Source organism: Electrona antarctica (assembly GCF_951216825.1).
Source record: "Electrona antarctica genome assembly, contig: scaffold_566, whole genome shotgun sequence".
Classification (NCBI taxonomy): domain Eukaryota; kingdom Metazoa; phylum Chordata; class Actinopteri; order Myctophiformes; family Myctophidae; genus Electrona; species Electrona antarctica.
The window spans coordinates 55,001-73,692 of record NW_027637737.1 but is presented as its reverse complement, the minus strand read 5'-3'; the positions used below and the strand labels follow the sequence as shown (position 1 = coordinate 73,692).

The following is an 18,692-nucleotide window of genomic DNA, read 5'->3' as shown; positions in this document are numbered from 1 at the left end:
TTTCATATTGCAAATTTGCACAGCACCATTTGTTTTGAAGGCAAGTTGAGGCTACAATGCCTGTCAAAATTTCTGAACATGTTTTATTGTTCCACTACATTTCATAATGTTAGGAGGGAGTTGTCTTTTCTCTTACTGTGCAGCAGAACAAAAAACCTTCTTTTAAATCGTTTTTTATATTATTATTTTTTAAAGTAAAGTAAAGTAACTTTTCAAGTTACTTTCATAAAGTAAAGTAAAGTAAAGTAACTTATCTAAAAAAAGTTACTTTTTTAGATAAGTAACTATAACTATAACTCTTTACTTTTTAAAAGTAACTTGAACAACACTGGTTGTGATAAATGGATCATTTGTTTCTGTGTCTCCCCTTTCTACACCGTCCAAAAGAGTCACGATTTCTAATGTCCCGCCGTTCATTAATGACGCCGATTTGGCGAGAGAATTGTCCACGTATGGAAAGATTATTTCATCGATAAAAAAGCTGCCGTCGGGGTGCAAGTCCCCGCTACTGAAACACGTCGTATCGCATATACGGTCCTTATGATCCTGAAGGTAACAAGACAACTCACCCCTAAAGCCACTTTTGGTGAGTTGTCCAGACAACTCACCCCTAAACGTGAAGACATCTCACCCCTGCTTTTTTAGGGGTGAGATGTCTTCACTTTCCGGGGTGAGATGTCTTCACTTTTGGCCACTTTCGGGGTGAGATGTCTTCACGTTTAGGGGTGAGTTGTCAGGACAACTCACCAAAAGTCTGACTGAATATGTAGCCTTTGAGCTATACTTTACTGAATATTTCAGATGAGGAACTCAATCTGGTGTTTAGCGTCAAAGTTGATGATTTTAATTATACAGTGTATGCAACTTCTGGCACTTTGAAGTGCTTCAAATGTGGATTGGAGGGGCACTTGGCCCGTGCGTGTCCTGGAAGAGACACAGGCGCTTCTACTGAACGGGGGGAGGAGGAGGAGGGGGCTGCGGGGGGCGCGCAGCAGAGTCAGGACGGTGTGAGTGAGGAGCAGACAGTACAGGCACCGTTAGGGTCAAGGTTACAGTTCATGACCAATCCACCCCTGTCGCAACGGGGACAGAGCAGGCACCAGATACAGAACAGGCAACGGGTTCAGGAGAACAGGAGAAACAGAAAGACAGTGAAAGACAGGCACATAGCACAGCATGTGTCAGTCAGAAAGGAAGTGTGGTTGTTAATAGTGATGAAACAGTTCAGATGGACATAACTGCAGAGGTTAATACTCTCAAAAGGAAAGGAAGGGATAGTAAGGGCACTCAAGCCAAAAAAGGTTTGAAAGTAGATGTTCTCACCCAGAAGGAGAAACAGACGGAGTGTGTGTCTAAAGACATAGAGGTTGAGGAGGTGGTGGAGGGGGAGGAAGAGGAGGAAGAGGAGGAGGAGGAGGGAGGATGTGAGGAATGGGGGGATTGTGATGACAGTGATTTTCCACAGTCTGTGAATTCACCAGGGGAAAAAAACTATGAAATCAGGCAAATTCAAAGGTTTCTGCAGACTAAACTAAAAACATGAAGAATGTAGAGGTTGGAGATCATTTTGGGGATGAAAAAATGTTCTTAAAATCTGTCAGATCTCAGATGAAAGACAAGTCAGAGAATGGTTATACCTCTCAAGAAGTGTACAGACTGAAGAAAATGGTTCAGAAACTCAATTCCAAGTTAGATTACAAAGTTTATTTGATATTTTAAGTGTTTTTTTCATGTTGTGATGAGGACTGGTGCGAAATGACTTTTATTCTTGGTGCTGGTTACAGCAAGGACAATGCAAAAAAGTGGCAGGTTTTGAATTTTGTTGTGGGACAGGCTTAATTGGCCATCTATAAGACCAGGAAAAATCAAATGTTGAATGGTTCAGGGGTGGAGCTCTTGCCAATGTTTAAGGCATTGGTAAGGGCCAGAATCAGAGTGGACTTCGGTTTCTATTCACTTATGAATGATGTTGATTTCTTTATTTTTCAGTGGTGCTTTAATGAGGCGCTGTGTTCTGTTGTGGAGGAACAGTTGTTTTTTAATTATGTATTGTTATAGGGTTTTTGCTATTTTTGGAATGATGTCATGTTTTAAAACTGATACAGTTTAATAGAAAATAAAGGATTTAAAAAAAATCTGTCTCTGTCTCTGTCTCTCTCTCTGTCTCTCTCTCTCTCTCTCTCTCTCTCTCTCTCTCTCTGTCTCTCTCTCTCTCTCTCTCTCTCTCTCTGTCTCTCTCTCTCTCTCTCTCTCTCTGTCTCTGTCTCTGTCTCTCTCTGTCTCTCTGTCTCTTCTCTCTCTGTCTCTCTGTCTCTCTCTCTCTCTCTCTCTCTCTCTCTCTCTCTGTCTCTCTCTCTCTCTGTCTCTGTCTCTGTCTCTGTCTCTCTCTGTCTCTCTCTGTCTCTCTCTCTGTCTCTCTGTCTCTCTCTCTCTCTCTCTCTCTCTCTCTCTCTCTGTCTCTGTCTGTCTGTCTGTCTGTCTGTCTGTCTGTCTCTCTCTCTCTCTCTCTCTCTGTCTCTCTCTCTCTCTGTCTCTGTCTCTGTCTCTGTCTCTCTCTGTCTCTCTCTGTCTCTCTCTCTGTCTCTCTCTGTCTCTCTCTCTGTCTCTCTGTCTCTCTCTCTCTCTGTCTCTCTCTCTCTCTGTCTCTGTCTCTGTCTCTCTCTGTCTCTCTCTGTCTCTCTCTCTGTCTCTCTCTGTCTCTCTGTCTCTCTCTCTCTCTGTCTCTCTCTCTCTCTGTCTCTGTCTCTGTCTCTGTCTCTCTCCCTCTCCCTCTCCCTCTCCCTCTCCCTCTCTCTGCCGGTGCAGGATCACTACCAGCTGAGGATCAAGATCCTGGGAGACTGTTACTACTGCATCTGTGGTCTGCCAGACTACAGGGAGGACCACGCTGCCTGCTCCATCAGGATGGGCCTGGCCATGGTGGACGCCATCTCGTGAGTCACCACTCTTATACTATACTATAGTGACTTTAAGCAACGACGGCTACGGCAGTCTGCTCCGGCAACCAGAAATGGATCAGTGCTCGATACATAAACCTGCTTGAAATGGATCAGTGCTCGATACATAAACCTGCTTGAAATGGATCAGTGCTCGATACATAAACCTGCTTGAAATGGATCAGTGCTCGATGCATAAACCTGCTTGAAATGGATCAGTGCTCGATACATAAACCTGCTTGAAATGGATCAGTGCTCGATGCATAAACCTGCCTGAAATGGATCAGTGCTCGATACATAAACCTGCTTGAAATGGATCAGTGCTCGATGCATAAACCTGCTTGAAATGGATCAGTGCTCGATGCATAAACCTGCTTGAAATGGATCAGTGCTCGATACATAAACCTGCTTGAAATGGATCAGTGCTCGATACATAAACCTGCTTGAAATGGATCAGTGCTCGATACATAAACCTGCTTGAAATGGATCAGTGCTCGATGCATAAACCTGCTTGAAATGGATCAGTGCTCGATACATAAACCTGCTTGAAATGGATCAGTGCTCGATACATAAACCTGCTTGAAATGGATCAGTGCTCGATACATAAACCTGCTTGAAATAGATCAGTGCTCGATACATAAACCTGCTTGAAATGGATCGGTGCTCGATACATAAACCTGCTCTCCGTCGCAGCCCTTTCTACTACGCAGAACCTACACTTACACGTTGTGTCTACAACGCCATGTTTATTGAAATTATAGCTGTCATACATTTACACAGATTGCTCCATCACCTCTCTTATGTTGTGTAATCTGCTGGCATGCTCTGAATGAAGAAATAACACTAATACCATCATAACTCAATTTTTTACATAAATCAGTGTTACTGAACATCCTTTATGTCTGTGTTGTTTCGAAAATATTGGACCCTCAAACTGTCTGCTAAAACAGATAACTCCACCACATCTCCTCCTCTCATGGAAGTAATTGACAATAAATAAAGTCACAACACCAAATTTGATGAGGCTGTATTGCCTTGTTTTAAATATATATAAGGTTTTCTTAATTTCCTGAAAAATGTATATTTTTCATTTCCTGAAAAGTGTATATTTTTCATTTCCTGAAAAATGAACATTTTGGAGTTATGAGGTTTCCTCCCGACAGCAGAGATATCTACTACTGTACGCTGCCTGCTCCATCAGATTGGTGTAAGGATATAGTAACTGCATCGAAAAATCGATTTTAATTTCAAGAATCGAAGTATATCGAAATGAAAACGGCAACATTGACTATGTATCATATATCGTATCGTTTTGCGATGCAAATAATCGGTATCTAATCGTTTTGATATGCAAATAATCGATTGTATCAATTCTACATTTTTGTGCAGGTATTTAGCATTTTTTAGAAGGAAATAGAAAAAGAGGGGTTTAATTACTTAGTTTAAAATAATGTCCATGTATTTTAAATAGTTACTGTATCGATTTCAAATCATTGAATCGCATCGTATCGCCATAATGAACCGATATCGTCCATGTATCGTATCGTCAACCATGTATCGTGATACGTATCGTACACGTTAAAATGTATCGTTACACCCCTAATATCCGTGGTACTACTGTACGCTGCGTGGTACTACTGTACGCTGCGTGGTACTACTGTACGCTGTGTGGTACTACTGTACGCTGTGTGGTACTACTGTACGCTGTGTGCCCCATCAGATTGGTACTACTGTACGCTGTGTGCCCCATCAGATTGGTACTACTGTACGCTGTGTGCTCCATCAGATTGGTACTACTGTACGCTGTGTGCTCCATCAGATTGGTACTACTGTACGCTGTGTGCTCCATCAGATTGGTACTACTGTACGCTGTGTGCCCCATCAGATTGGTACTACTGTACGCTGTGTGCCTCATCAGATTGGTACTACTGTACGCTGTGTGCCCCATCAGATTGGTACTACTGTACGCTGTGTGCCCCATCAGATTGGTACTACTGTACGCTGTGTGCCTCATCAGATTGGTACTACTGTACGCTGTGTGCCTCATCAGATTGGTACTACTGTACGCTGTGTGCCCCATCAGATTGGTACTACTGTACGCTGTGTGCCCCATCAGATTGGTACTACTGTACGCTGTGTGCCCCATCAGATTGGTACTACTGTACGCTGTGTGCCCCATCAGATTGGTACTACTGTACGCTGTGTGGTACTACTGTACGCTGTGTGGTACTACTGTACGCTGTGTGGTACTACTGTACGCTGTGTGGTACTACTGTACGCTGTGTGCCCCATCAGATTGGTACTACTGTACGCTGTGTGGTACTACTGTACGCTGTGTGGTACTACTGTACGCTGTGTGGTACTACTGTACGCTGTGTGGTACTACTGTACGCTGTGTGCCCCATCAGATTGGTACTACTGTACGCTGCGTGGTACTACTGTACGCTGTGTGCTCCATCAGATTGGTACTACTGTACGCTGTGTGGTACTACTGTACGCTGTGTGGTACTACTGTACGCTGTGTGGTACTACTGTACGCTGTGTGGTACTACTGTACGCTGTGTGCCCCATCAGATTGGTACTACTGTACGCTGTGTGGTACTACTGTACGCTGTGTGCTCCATCAGATTGGTACTACTGTACGCTGTGTGCCCCATCAGATTGGTACTACTGTACGCTGTGTGGTACTACTGTACGCTGTGTGGTACTACTGTACGCTGTGTGGTACTACTGTACGCTGTGTGCCCCATCAGATTGGTACTACTGTACGCTGCGTGGTACTACTGTACGCTGTGTGGTACTACTGTACGCTGTGTGCCCCATCAGATTGGTACTACTGTACGCTGTGTGGTACTACTGTACGCTGTGTGCTCCATCAGATTGGTACTACTGTACGCTGTGTGCCCCATCAGATTGGTACTACTGTACGCTGTGTGCCCCATCAGATTGGTACTACTGTACGCTGTGTGCCCCATCAGATTGGTACTACTGTACGCTGTGTGCCCCATCAGATTGGTACTACTGTACGCTGTGTGGTACTACTGTACGCTGCGTGGTACTACTGTACGCTGTGTGGTACTACTGTACGCTGTGTGGTACTACTGTACGCTGTGTGGTACTACTGTACGCTGTGTGGTACTACTGTACGCTGTGTGGTACTACTGTACGCTGTGTGGTACTACTGTACGCTGTGTGGTACTACTGTACGCTGTGTGCCCCATCAGATTGGTACTACTGTACGCTGTGTGCCTCATCAGATTGGTACTACTGTACGCTGTGTGCTCCATCAGATTGGTACTACTGTACGCTGTGTGCTCCATCAGATTGGTACTACTGTACGCTGTGTGCCCCATCAGATTGGTACTACTGTACGCTGTGTGCTCCATCAGATTGGTACTACTGTACGCTGTGTGCTCCATCAGATTGGTACTACTGTACGCTGCGTGCCCCATCAGATTGGTACTACTGTACGCTGTGTGCCCCATCAGATTGGTACTACTGTACGCTGTGTGCCCCATCAGATTGGTACTACTGTACGCTGTGTGCCCCATCAGATTGGTACTACTGTACGCTGTGTGCCCCATCAGATTGGTACTACTGTACGCTGTGTGGTACTACTGTACGCTGCGTGGTACTACTGTACGCTGTGTGCCCCATCAGATTGGTACTACTGTACGCTGTGTGCTCCATCAGATTGGTACTACTGTACGCTGTGTGCTCCATCAGATTGGTACTACTGTACGCTGTGTGCCCCATCAGATTGGTACTACTGTACGCTGTGTGCCCCATCAGATTGGTACTACTGTACACTGTGTGCCCCATCAGATTGGTACTACTGTACGCTGTGTGGTACTACTGTACGCTGTGTGGTACTACTGTACGCTGTGTGGTACTACTGTACGCTGTGTGGTACTACTGTACGCTGTGTGGTACTACTGTACGCTGCGTGGTACTACTGTACGCTGTGTGCCCCATCAGATTGGTACTACTGTACGCTGTGTGCCCCATCAGATTGGTACTACTGTACGCTGTGTGCCCCATCAGATTGGTACTACTGTACGCTGTGTGGTACTACTGTACGCTGTGTGCCCCATCAGATTGGTACTACTGTACACTGTGTGCCCCATCAGATTGGTACTACTGTACGCTGTGTGCCCCATCAGATTGGTACTACTGTACGCTGTGTGCCCCATCAGATTGGTACTACTGTACGCTGTGTGCCCCATCAGATTGGTACTACTGTACGCTGTGTGGTACTACTGTACGCTGTGTGGTACTACTGTACGCTGTGTGGTACTACTGTACGCTGCGTGGTACTACTGTACGCTGTGTGCCCCATCAGATTGGTACTACTGTACGCTGTGTGCCCCATCAGATTGGTACTACTGTACGCTGTGTGCCCCATCAGATTGGTACTACTGTACGCTGTGTGGTACTACTGTACGCTGTGTGCCCCATCAGATTGGTACTACTGTACGCTGTGTGCCCCATCAGATTGGTACTACTGTACGCTGTGTGCCCCATCAGATTGGTACTACTGTACGCTGTGTGGTACTACTGTACGCTGTGTGCCCCATCAGATTGGTACTACTGTACGCTGTGTGCCCCATCAGATTGGTACTACTGTACGCTGTGTGCCCCATCAGATTGGTACTACTGTACGCTGTGTGCCCCATCAGATTGGTACTACTGTACGCTGTGTGCCCCATCAGATTGGTACTACTGTACGCTGTGTGCCCCATCAGATTGGTACTACTGTACGCTGTGTGCCCCATCAGATTGGTACTACTGTACGCTGTGTGCCCCATCAGATTGGTACTACTGTACGCTGTGTGCCCCATCAGATTGGTACTACTGTACGCTGTGTGCCTCATCAGATTGGTACTACTGTACGCTGTGTGCCCCATCAGATTGGTACTACTGTACGCTGTGTGCCCCATCAGATTGGTACTACTGTACGCTGTGTGCCCCATCAGATTGGTACTACTGTACGCTGTGTGCCCCATCAGATTGGTACTACTGTACGCTGCGTGCCCCATCAGATTGGTACTACTGTACGCTGTGTGCCCCATCAGATTGGTACTACTGTACGCTGCGTGCCCCATCAGATTGGTACTACTGTACGCTGTGTGCCCCATCAGATTGGGCTGTCCATGGTGGACGCCATCTCGTGAGTGACTCAGAGGAGGGGGTGGAGGACGGGTGAGAGTGTACTCGGATACGGATATATACTGTATTCAGTGCTTTCACGTTGTATCGATCTGTATCCGAGTACACTTCATTCAACTGTATTCAATGCTTTCACATTACATCGATCCGTATCCGAGTACACTTCAGTCGGTCCCGAGACTACCTCCATGCAGTCCCGGGAACGGTTGGGTGATCCGCTCCGGGGAGTGTGAATGTGTGAAAGTGTGAATGTGCCCTAAGACTAAGAGTCACCTTATAGTCAGCCACACGTGTGTTTGTCCCTCTCCTCCTCCAGCTACGTGCGTGAGAAGACTGGGACGGACGTGGACATGCGCGTGGGCGTCCACACGGGCACGGTGCTGGGCGGAGTCCTGGGACAGAGGAGGTGGCAGTTCGACGTCTGGTCCACGGACGTCACCGTGGCCAATAAGATGGAGTCTGGAGGCATACCCGGGTATGATGTCACTGTATGTAGCCAATTAGATGGAGTCTGGAGGCATACCCGGGTATGATGTCACTGTATATAACCAATAAGATGGAGTCTGGAGGTCAGAGTAATGTAGTAGGAGAGTGGCGACACTAGTGTTGACTCCCATTGTAACAATGGAATGCGGAAGTTCTCATCCTATCTCAATGGGATAGTTCCAGCCGTAGGAGCAATGTTTGGAACTATAGCCCATAGAGCGTTGCAGTCCCGCCCCCTTTCATGACGACGCCAGGCCCAGGGAATGATTCCCAATGCATTTTTCCCGTAGACATTTCAAAAAGTAGACGGTTACGCCGCGGACAAAGCCAACTCGAGTCGTGACAACTCATGACAACAAACACAATATTTTGGACCAAACAAATAATTACAAAGAAGAAAAACAACAAAAGAAGTGTTGTAACGTGTCGTTTATTTCTTCTTTCTAATTATTTGTTCGGCCCAAAAAAGGGGAGGGAGATCTTTGTATACAGTAGCTGTGCTAGCCAATCAGCAAGGAGTGTTGAGCGGGAGGAGTAGCACAGAGGCCCTACATCCTCACGGTGGGGGTTCCTATACTGTACTCCGTGCACAGTTACAGTATAGGGGACAACAACACAAGACATGGGTCCCTAGACAGTATAGGGGACAACAACACAAGACATGGGTCCCTAGACAGTATAGGGGACAACAACACAAGACATGGGTCCGTAGACAGTATAGGGGACAACAACACAAGACATGGGTCCCTAGACAGTATAGGGGACAACAACACAAGACATGGGTCCCTAGACAGTATAGGGGACAACAACACAAGACATGGGTCTGTAGACAGTATAGGGGACAACAACACAAGACATGGGTCCCTAGACAGTATAGGGGACAACAACACAAGACATGGGTCTGTAGACAGTATAGGGGACAACAACACAAGACATGGGTCCCTAGACAGTATAGGGGACAACAACACAAGACATGGGTCCCTAGACAGTATAGGGGACAACAACACAAGACATGGGTCTGTAGACAGTATAGGGGACAACAACACAAGACATGGGTCCCTAGACAGTATAGGGGACAACAACACAAGACATGGGTCCCTAGACAGTATAGGGGACAACAACACAAGACATGGGTCTGTAGACAGTATAGGGGACAACAACACAAGACATGGGTCCATAGACAGTATAGGGGACAACAACACAAGACATGGGTCCCTAGACAGTATAGGGGACAACAACACAAGACATGGGTCCGTAGACAGTATAGGGGACAACAACACAAGACATGGGTCTGTAGACAGTATAGGGGACAACAACACAAGACATGGGTCCCTAGACAGTATAGGGGACAACAACACAAGACATGGGTCTGTAGACAGTATAGGGGACAACAACACAAGACATGGGTCCCTAGACAGTATAGGGGACAACAACACAAGACATGGGTCCCTAGACAGTATAGGGGACAACAACACAAGACATGGGTCTGTAGACAGTATAGGGGACAACAACACAAGACATGGGTCTGTAGACAGTATAGGGGACAACAACACAAGACATGGGTCCCTAGACAGTATAGGGGACAACAACACAAGACATGGGTCCCTAGACAGTATAGGGGACAACAACACAAGACATGGGTCTGTAGACAGTATAGGGGACAACAACACAAGACATGGGTCCCTAGACAGTATAGGGGACAACAACACAAGACATGGGTCCCTAGACAGTATAGGGGACAACAACACAAGACATGGGTCTGTAGACAGTATAGGGGACAACAACACAAGACATGGGTCCCTAGACAGTATAGGGGACAACAACACAAGACATGGGTCCCTAGACAGTATAGGGGACAACAACACAAGACATGGGTCCGTAGACAGTATAGGGGACAACAACACAAGACATGGGTCCCTAGACAGTATAGGGGACAACAACACAAGACATGGGTCCGTAGACAGTATAGGGGACAACAACACAAGACATGGGTCCCTAGACAGTATAGGGGACAACAACACAAGACATGGGTCCCTAGACAGTATAGGGGACAACAACACAAGACATGGGTCCCTAGACAGTATAGGGGACAACAACACAAGACATGGGTCTGTAGACAGTATAGGGGACAACAACACAAGACATGGGTCTGTAGACAGTATAGGGGACAACAACACAAGACATGGGTCCCTAGACAGTATAGGGGACAACAACACAAGACATGGGTCCCTAGACAGTATAGGGGACAACAACACAAGACATGGGTCCCTAGACAGTATAGGGGACAACAACACAAGACATGGGTCTGTAGACAGTATAGGGGACAACAACACAAGACATGGGTCCCTAGACAGTATAGGGGACAACAACACAAGACATGGGTCCCTAGACAGTATAGGGGACAACAACACAAGACATGGGTCCGTAGACAGTATAGGGGACAACAACACAAGACATGGGTCTGTAGACAGTATAGGGGACAACAACACAAGACATGGGTCCCTAGACAGTATAGGGGACAACAACACAAGACATGGGTCCCTAGACAGTATAGGGGACAACAACACAAGACATGGGTCCCTAGACAGTATAGGGGACAACAACACAAGACATGGGTCCCTAGACAGTATAGGGGACAACAACACAAGACATGGGTCCGTAGACAGTATAGGGGACAACAACACAAGACATGGGTCCCTAGACAGTATAGGGGACAACAACACAAGACATGGGTCCCTAGACAGTATAGGGGACAACAACACAAGACATGGGTCCCTAGACAGTATAGGGGACAACAACACAAGACATGGGTCTGTAGACAGTATAGGGGACAACAACACAAGACATGGGTCCCTAGACAGTATAGGGGACAACAACACAAGACATGGGTCCCTAGACAGTATAGGGGACAACAACACAAGACATGGGTCCGTAGACAGTATAGGGGACAACAACACAAGACATGGGTCCCTAGACAGTATAGGGGACAAGAACACAAGACATGGGTCCGTAGACAGTATAGGGGACAACAACACAAGACATGGGTCCCTAGACAGTATAGGGGACAACAACACAAGACATGGGTCCCTAGACAGTATAGGGGACAACAACACAAGACATGGGTCTGTAGACAGTATAGGGGACAACAACACAAGACATGGGTCTGTAGACAGTATAGGGGACAACAACACAAGACATGGGTCCCTAGACAGTATAGGGGACAACAACACAAGACATGGGTCCCTAGACAGTATAGGGGACAACAACACAAGACATGGGTCCCTAGACAGTATAGGGGACAACAACACAAGACATGGGTCTGTAGACAGTATAGGGGACAACAACACAAGACATGGGTCCCTAGACAGTATAGGGGACAACAACACAAGACATGGGTCCCTAGACAGTATAGGGGACAACAACACAAGACATGGGTCCCTAGACAGTATAGGGGACAACAACACAAGACATGGGTCCCTAGACAGTATAGGGGACAACAACACAAGACATGGGTCCGTAGACAGTATAGGGGACAACAACACAAGACATGGGTCCCTAGACAGTATAGGGGACAACAACACAAGACATGGGTCCCTAGACAGTATAGGGGACAACAACACAAGACATGGGTCTGTAGACAGTATAGGGGACAACAACACAAGACATGGGTCTGTAGACAGTATAGGGGACAACAACACAAGACATGGGTCTGTAGACAGTATAGGGGACAACAACACAAGACATGGGTCCCTAGACAGTATAGGGGACAACAACACAAGACATGGGTCCCTAGACAGTATAGGGGACAACAACACAAGACATGGGTCTGTAGACAGTATAGGGGACAACAACACAAGACATGGGTCCCTAGACAGTATAGGGGACAACAACACAAGACATGGGTCCGTAGACAGTATAGGGGACAACAACACAAGACATGGGTCCGTAGACAGTATAGGGGACAACAACACAAGACATGGGTCCGTAGACAGTATAGGGGACAACAACACAAGACATGGGTCCCTAGACAGTATAGGGGACAACAACACAAGACATGGGTCCCTAGACAGTATAGGGGACAACAACACAAGACATGGGTCCGTAGACAGTATAGGGGACAACAACACAAGACATGGGTCCCTAGACAGTATAGGGGACAACAACACAAGACATGGGTCCCTAGACAGTATAGGGGACAACAACACAAGACATGGGTCTGTAGACAGTATAGGGGACAACAACACAAGACATGGGTCTGTAGACAGTATAGGGGACAACAACACAAGACATGGGTCCCTAGACAGTATAGGGGACAACAACACAAGACATGGGTCCCTAGACAGTATAGGGGACAACAACACAAGACATGGGTCTGTAGACAGTATAGGGGACAACAACACAAGACATGGGTCCCTAGACAGTATAGGGGACAACAACACAAGACATGGGTCCGTAGACAGTATAGGGGACAACAACACAAGACATGGGTCCGTAGACAGTATAGGGGACAACAACACAAGACATGGGTCCGTAGACAGTATAGGGGACAACAACACAAGACATGGGTCCGTAGACAGTATAGAGGACAACAACACAAGACATGGGTCCCTAGACAGTATAGGGGACAACAACACAAGACATGGGTCTGTAGACAGTATAGGGGACAACAACACAAGACATGGGTCCCTAGACAGTATAGGGGACAACAACACAAGACATGGGTCTGTAGACAGTATAGGGGACAACAACACAAGACATGGGTCCCTAGACAGTATAGGGGACAACAACACAAGACATGGGTCCGTAGACAGTATAGGGGACAACAACACAAGACATGGGTCCGTAGACAGTATAGGGGACAACAACACAAGACATGGGTCCCTAGACAGTATAGGGGACAACAACACAAGACATGGGTCCCTAGACAGTATAGGGGACAACAACACAAGACATGGGTCCGTAGACAGTATAGGGGACAACAACACAAGACATGGGTCCCTAGACAGTATAGGGGACAACAACACAAGACATGGGTCTGTAGACAGTATAGGGGACAACAACACAAGACATGGGTCTGTAGACAGTATAGGGGACAACAACACAAGACATGGGTCCCTAGACAGTATAGGGGACAACAACACAAGACATGGGTCTGTAGACAGTATAGGGGACAACAACACAAGACATGGGTCCGTAGACAGTATAGGGGACAACAACACAAGACATGGGTCCCTAGACAGTATAGGGGACAACAACACAAGACATGGGTCTGTAGACAGTATAGGGGACAACAACACAAGACATGGGTCTGTAGACAGTATAGGGGACAACAACACAAGACATGGGTCCCTAGACAGTATAGGGGACAACAACACAAGACATGGGTCTGTAGACAGTATAGGGGACAACAACACAAGACATGGGTCTGTAGACAGTATAGGGGACAACAACACAAGACATGGGTCCGTAGACAGTATAGGGGACAACAACACAAGACATGGGTCCCTAGACAGTATAGGGGACAACAACACAAGACATGGGTCTGTAGACAGTATAGGGGACAACAACACAAGACATGGGTCTGTAGACAGTATAGGGGACAACAACACAAGACATGGGTCCCTAGACAGTATAGGGGACAACAACACAAGACATGGGTCTGTAGACAGTATAGGGGACAACAACACAAGACATGGGTCCCTAGACAGTATAGGGGACAACAACACAAGACATGGGTCCCTAGACAGTATAGGGGACAACAACACAAGACATGGGTCTGTAGACAGTATAGGGGACAACAACACAAGACATGGGTCTGTAGACAGTATAGGGGACAACAACACAAGACATGGGTCCCTAGACAGTATAGGGGACAACAACACAAGACATGGGTCCCTAGACAGTATAGGGGACAACAACACAAGACATGGGTCCGTAGACAGTATAGGGGACAACAACACAAGACATGGGTCCGTAGACAGTATAGGGGACAACAACACAAGACATGGGTCCGTAGACAGTATAGAGGACAACAACACAAGACATGGGTCCCTAGACAGTATAGGGGACAACAACACAAGACATGGGTCCGTAGACAGTATAGGGGACAACAACACAAGACATGGGTCCCTAGACAGTATAGGGGACAACAACACAAGACATGGGTCCGTAGACAGTATAGAGGACAACAACACAAGACATGGGTCCGTAGACAGTATAGAGGACAACAACACAAGACATGGGTCCCTAGACAGTATAGAGGACAACAACACAAGACATGGGTCCGTAGACAGTATAGGGGACAACAACACAAGACATGGGTCCCTAGACAGTATAGGGGACAACAACACAAGACATGGGTCCGTAGACAGTATAGGGGACAACAACACAAGACATGGGTCCCTAGACAGTATAGGGGACAACAACACAAGACATGGGTCCGTAGACAGTATAGGGGACAACAACACAAGACATGGGTCCGTAGACAGTATAGGGGACAACAACACAAGACATGGGTCCGTAGACAGTATAGGGGACAACAACACAAGACATGGGTCCCTAGACAGTATAGGGGACAACAACACAAGACATGGGTCCGTAGACAGTATAGGGGACAACAACACAAGACATGGGTCCGTAGACAGTATAGGGGACAACAACACAAGACATGGGTCCCTAGACAGTATAGGGGACAACAACACAAGACATGGGTCCGTAGACTAATGCATGTCAAACTGGGGGTCGTTGGAATTAAACAGGTTGAGAATCACTGCTGGAGCCGTAAAATATCTTCTCCCATGGGGGTCCCTGGCATGTCTTTTCAAATGTGGGTCCACGGGGCTAATTAGTGTACATTTGGGGGTCCTTGATATGAAAAAGTTTGGGAACCACTGCTCTATTGTGTGTGTGTGTGTGTGTGTGTGTGTGTGTGTGTGTGTGTGTGTGTGTGTGTGTGTGTGTGTGTGTGTGTGTGTGTGTGTGTGTGTGTGTGTGTGTAGCCTCATATTGTTCTGTTCCACAGGCGAGTGCATATCTATCTATATCTGTCTATATATCTCTATCTATATATCTCTAGGCGAGTGTATACATGTATCTCTATCTATATATCTCTAGGCGAGTGTATACATGTATCTCTATCTCTATCTCTAGGCGAGTGTATACATGTATCTCTATCTATATCTCTAGGCGAGTGTATACATGTATCTCTATCTCTATCTCTAGGCGAGTGTATACATGTATCTCTATCTCTATCTCTAGGCGAGTGTATACATGTATCTCTATCTCTATATCTCTAGGCGAGTGTATACATGTATCTCTATCTCTAGGCGAGTGTATACATGTATCTCTATCTCTATCTCTAGGCGAGTGTATACATGTATCTCTATCTCTAGGCGAGTGTATACATGTATCTCTATCTATATATCTCTAGGCGAGTGTATACATGTATCTCTATCTCTATCTCTAGGCGAGTGTATACATGTATCTCTATCTCTAGGCGAGTGTATACATGTATCTCTATCTATATATCTCTAGGCGAGTGTATACATGTATCTCTATCTCTATCTCTAGGCGAGTGTATACATGTATCTCTATCTATATATCTCTAGGCGAGTGTATACATGTATCTCTATCTCTATCTCTAGGCGAGTGTATACATGTATCTCTATCTCTATCTCTAGGCGAGTGTATACATGTATCTCTATCTATATATCTCTAGGCGAGTGTATACATGTATCTCTATCTCTATCTCTAGGCGAGTGTATACATGTATCTCTATCTCTATCTCTAGGCGAGTGTATACATGTATCTCTATCTCTATCTTTAGGCGAGTGTATACATGTATCTCTATCTCTATCTCTAGGCGAGTGTATACATGTATCTCTATCTCTATCTCTAGGCGAGTGTATACATGTATCTCTATCTCTAGGCGAGTGTATACATGTATCTCTATCTCTATCTCTAGGCGAGTGTATACATGTATCTCTATCTATATATCTCTAGGCGAGTGTATACATGTATCTCTATCTCTATCTCTAGGCGAGTGTATACATGTATCTCTATCTCTATGTCTAGGCGAGTGCATATCTATCTATATCTGTCTATATCTCTAGGCGAGTGTATACATGTATCTCTATCTATATATCTCTAGGCGAGTGTATACATGTATCTCTATCTCTATCTATATATCTCTAGGCGAGTGTATACATGTATCTCTATCTCTATCTCTAGGCGAGTGTATACATGTATCTCTATCTCTATCTCTAGGCGAGTGTATACATGTATCTCTATCTCTATCTCTCTATCTCTAGGCGAGTGTATACATGTATCTCTATCTCTATCTCTCTATCTCTAGGCGAGTGTATACATGTATCTATATCTCTATCTCTAGGCGAGTGCATACATGTATCTCTATCTCTATCTCTAGGCGAGTGTATACATGTATCTCTATCTCTATCTCTAGGCGAGTGTATACATGTATCTCTATCTCTATCTCTAGGCGAGTGTATACATGTATCTCTATCTCTATCTCTAGGCGAGTGTATACATGTATCTCTATCTCTATCTCTCTATCTCTAGGCGAGTGTATACATGTATCTATATCTCTATCTCTAGGCGAGTGCATACATGTATCTCTATCTCTATATCTCTAGGCGAGTGTATACATGTATCTCTATCTCTATCTCTAGGCGAGTGTATACATGTATCTCTATCTCTATCTCTAGGCGAGTGTATACATGTATCTCTATCTCTATCTCTAGGCGAGTGTATACATGTATCTCTATCTCTATCTCTAGGCGAGTGTATACATGTATCTCTATCTCTATCTCTAGGCGAGTGTATACATGTATCTCTATCTCTATCTCTAGGCGAGTGTATACATGTATCTCTATCTCTATCTCTAGGCGAGTGTATACATGTATCTCTATCTCTATCTCTAGGCGAGTGTATACATGTATCTCTATCTCTAGGCGAGTGTATACATGTATCTCTATCTCTATCTCTAGGCGAGTGTATACATGTATCTCTATCTCTAGGCGAGTGTATACATGTATCTCTATCTCTATCTCTAGGCGAGTGTATACATGTATCTCTATCTCTATATCTCTAGGCGAGTGTATACATGTATCTCTATCTATATATCTCTAGGCGAGTGTATACATGTATCTCTATCTATATATCTCTAGGCGAGTGTATACATGTATCTCTATCTCTATCTCTAGGCGAGTGTATACATGTATCTCTATCTCTATCTCTAGGCGAGTGTATACATGTATCTCTATCTCTCTCTAGGCGAGTGTATACATGTATCTCTATCTCTATCTCTAGGCGAGTGTATACATGTATCTCTATCTCTATCTCTAGGCGAGTGTATACATGTATCTCTATCTCTATCTCTAGGCGAGTGCATATCTCCCAGAGCACCGTGGAGTGTCTTCACGGGGAGTTTGAGGTGGAGCCGGGGAACGGTGGAGACGCCCCGGGGAGGCGCCCCGGGGAGGCGCCCCGGTGGAGGCGCCACGGGGAGTTTGAGGTGGAGCCGGGGAACGGTGGAGACCGCTGGTGGAGACCGGGGAACGGGGAGTTTGAGGTGGAGCCGGGGAACGGTGGAGACCGCTGCGAGTACCTGCTGGAGAAAGGCATCGACACCTACCTGGTCCGAGTTCCTGAACACGCCTCCAAGACCAACGGTCTCGGTGGGACGGTGCGTGGTGTGGTCTGGCTGGGGCTCGTTAACCTTCCTCCCTCCTGTCCTTTGGAACCACTTTCAACCCTTTTCGAGGCCAAGGCCCATAATTTATTCAGCATTTGAGCCCAACTACCAACATTCTCCATATGCAGACCGCGGCCATCTTACCATATAAGTTAATGGCAAGGTGCTACCTAGGTGCAACTTCCATTGGCAGCCCATTCATCCAAACAGAACAGTCCCATCTGATTGTATTAAACAACGTCAAACTCACCAACATTGCAGCTGTACGGAAAGCTTGAATTATTCTCTTTCTATCCTCAAAGTGTCCACTGTAGACATGTTGTTATGAGCTACTTTGTGTCCTTGCAGGTGATTATTTTTCTAAGTGCTGGAGTTTGGAAGTGCTCGTT

At 46.1% G+C, this 18,692-nt stretch overlaps 1 protein-coding gene across 1 annotated transcript in view; it reads left to right on the top strand.

Moving 5' to 3' along the window:
• Positions 1-2,805: 2,805 nt before the first annotated feature.
• LOC306918688 (adenylate cyclase type 3-like) overlaps positions 2,806-18,692 on the top strand; it is a gene marked incomplete at both ends in the record, with an annotated part of 45,582 nt that continues 29,695 nt past the window's right edge. Inside the window, 4 exons of the mRNA XM_079531567.1 lie at positions 2,806-2,933; positions 8,422-8,580; positions 17,991-18,042; positions 18,181-18,294. Coding sequence (XP_079387693.1) covers positions 2,806-2,933; positions 8,422-8,580; positions 17,991-18,042; positions 18,181-18,294 — 453 coding nt within the window. The remainder of the gene's footprint in view (positions 2,934-8,421; positions 8,581-17,990; positions 18,043-18,180; positions 18,295-18,692) is intronic.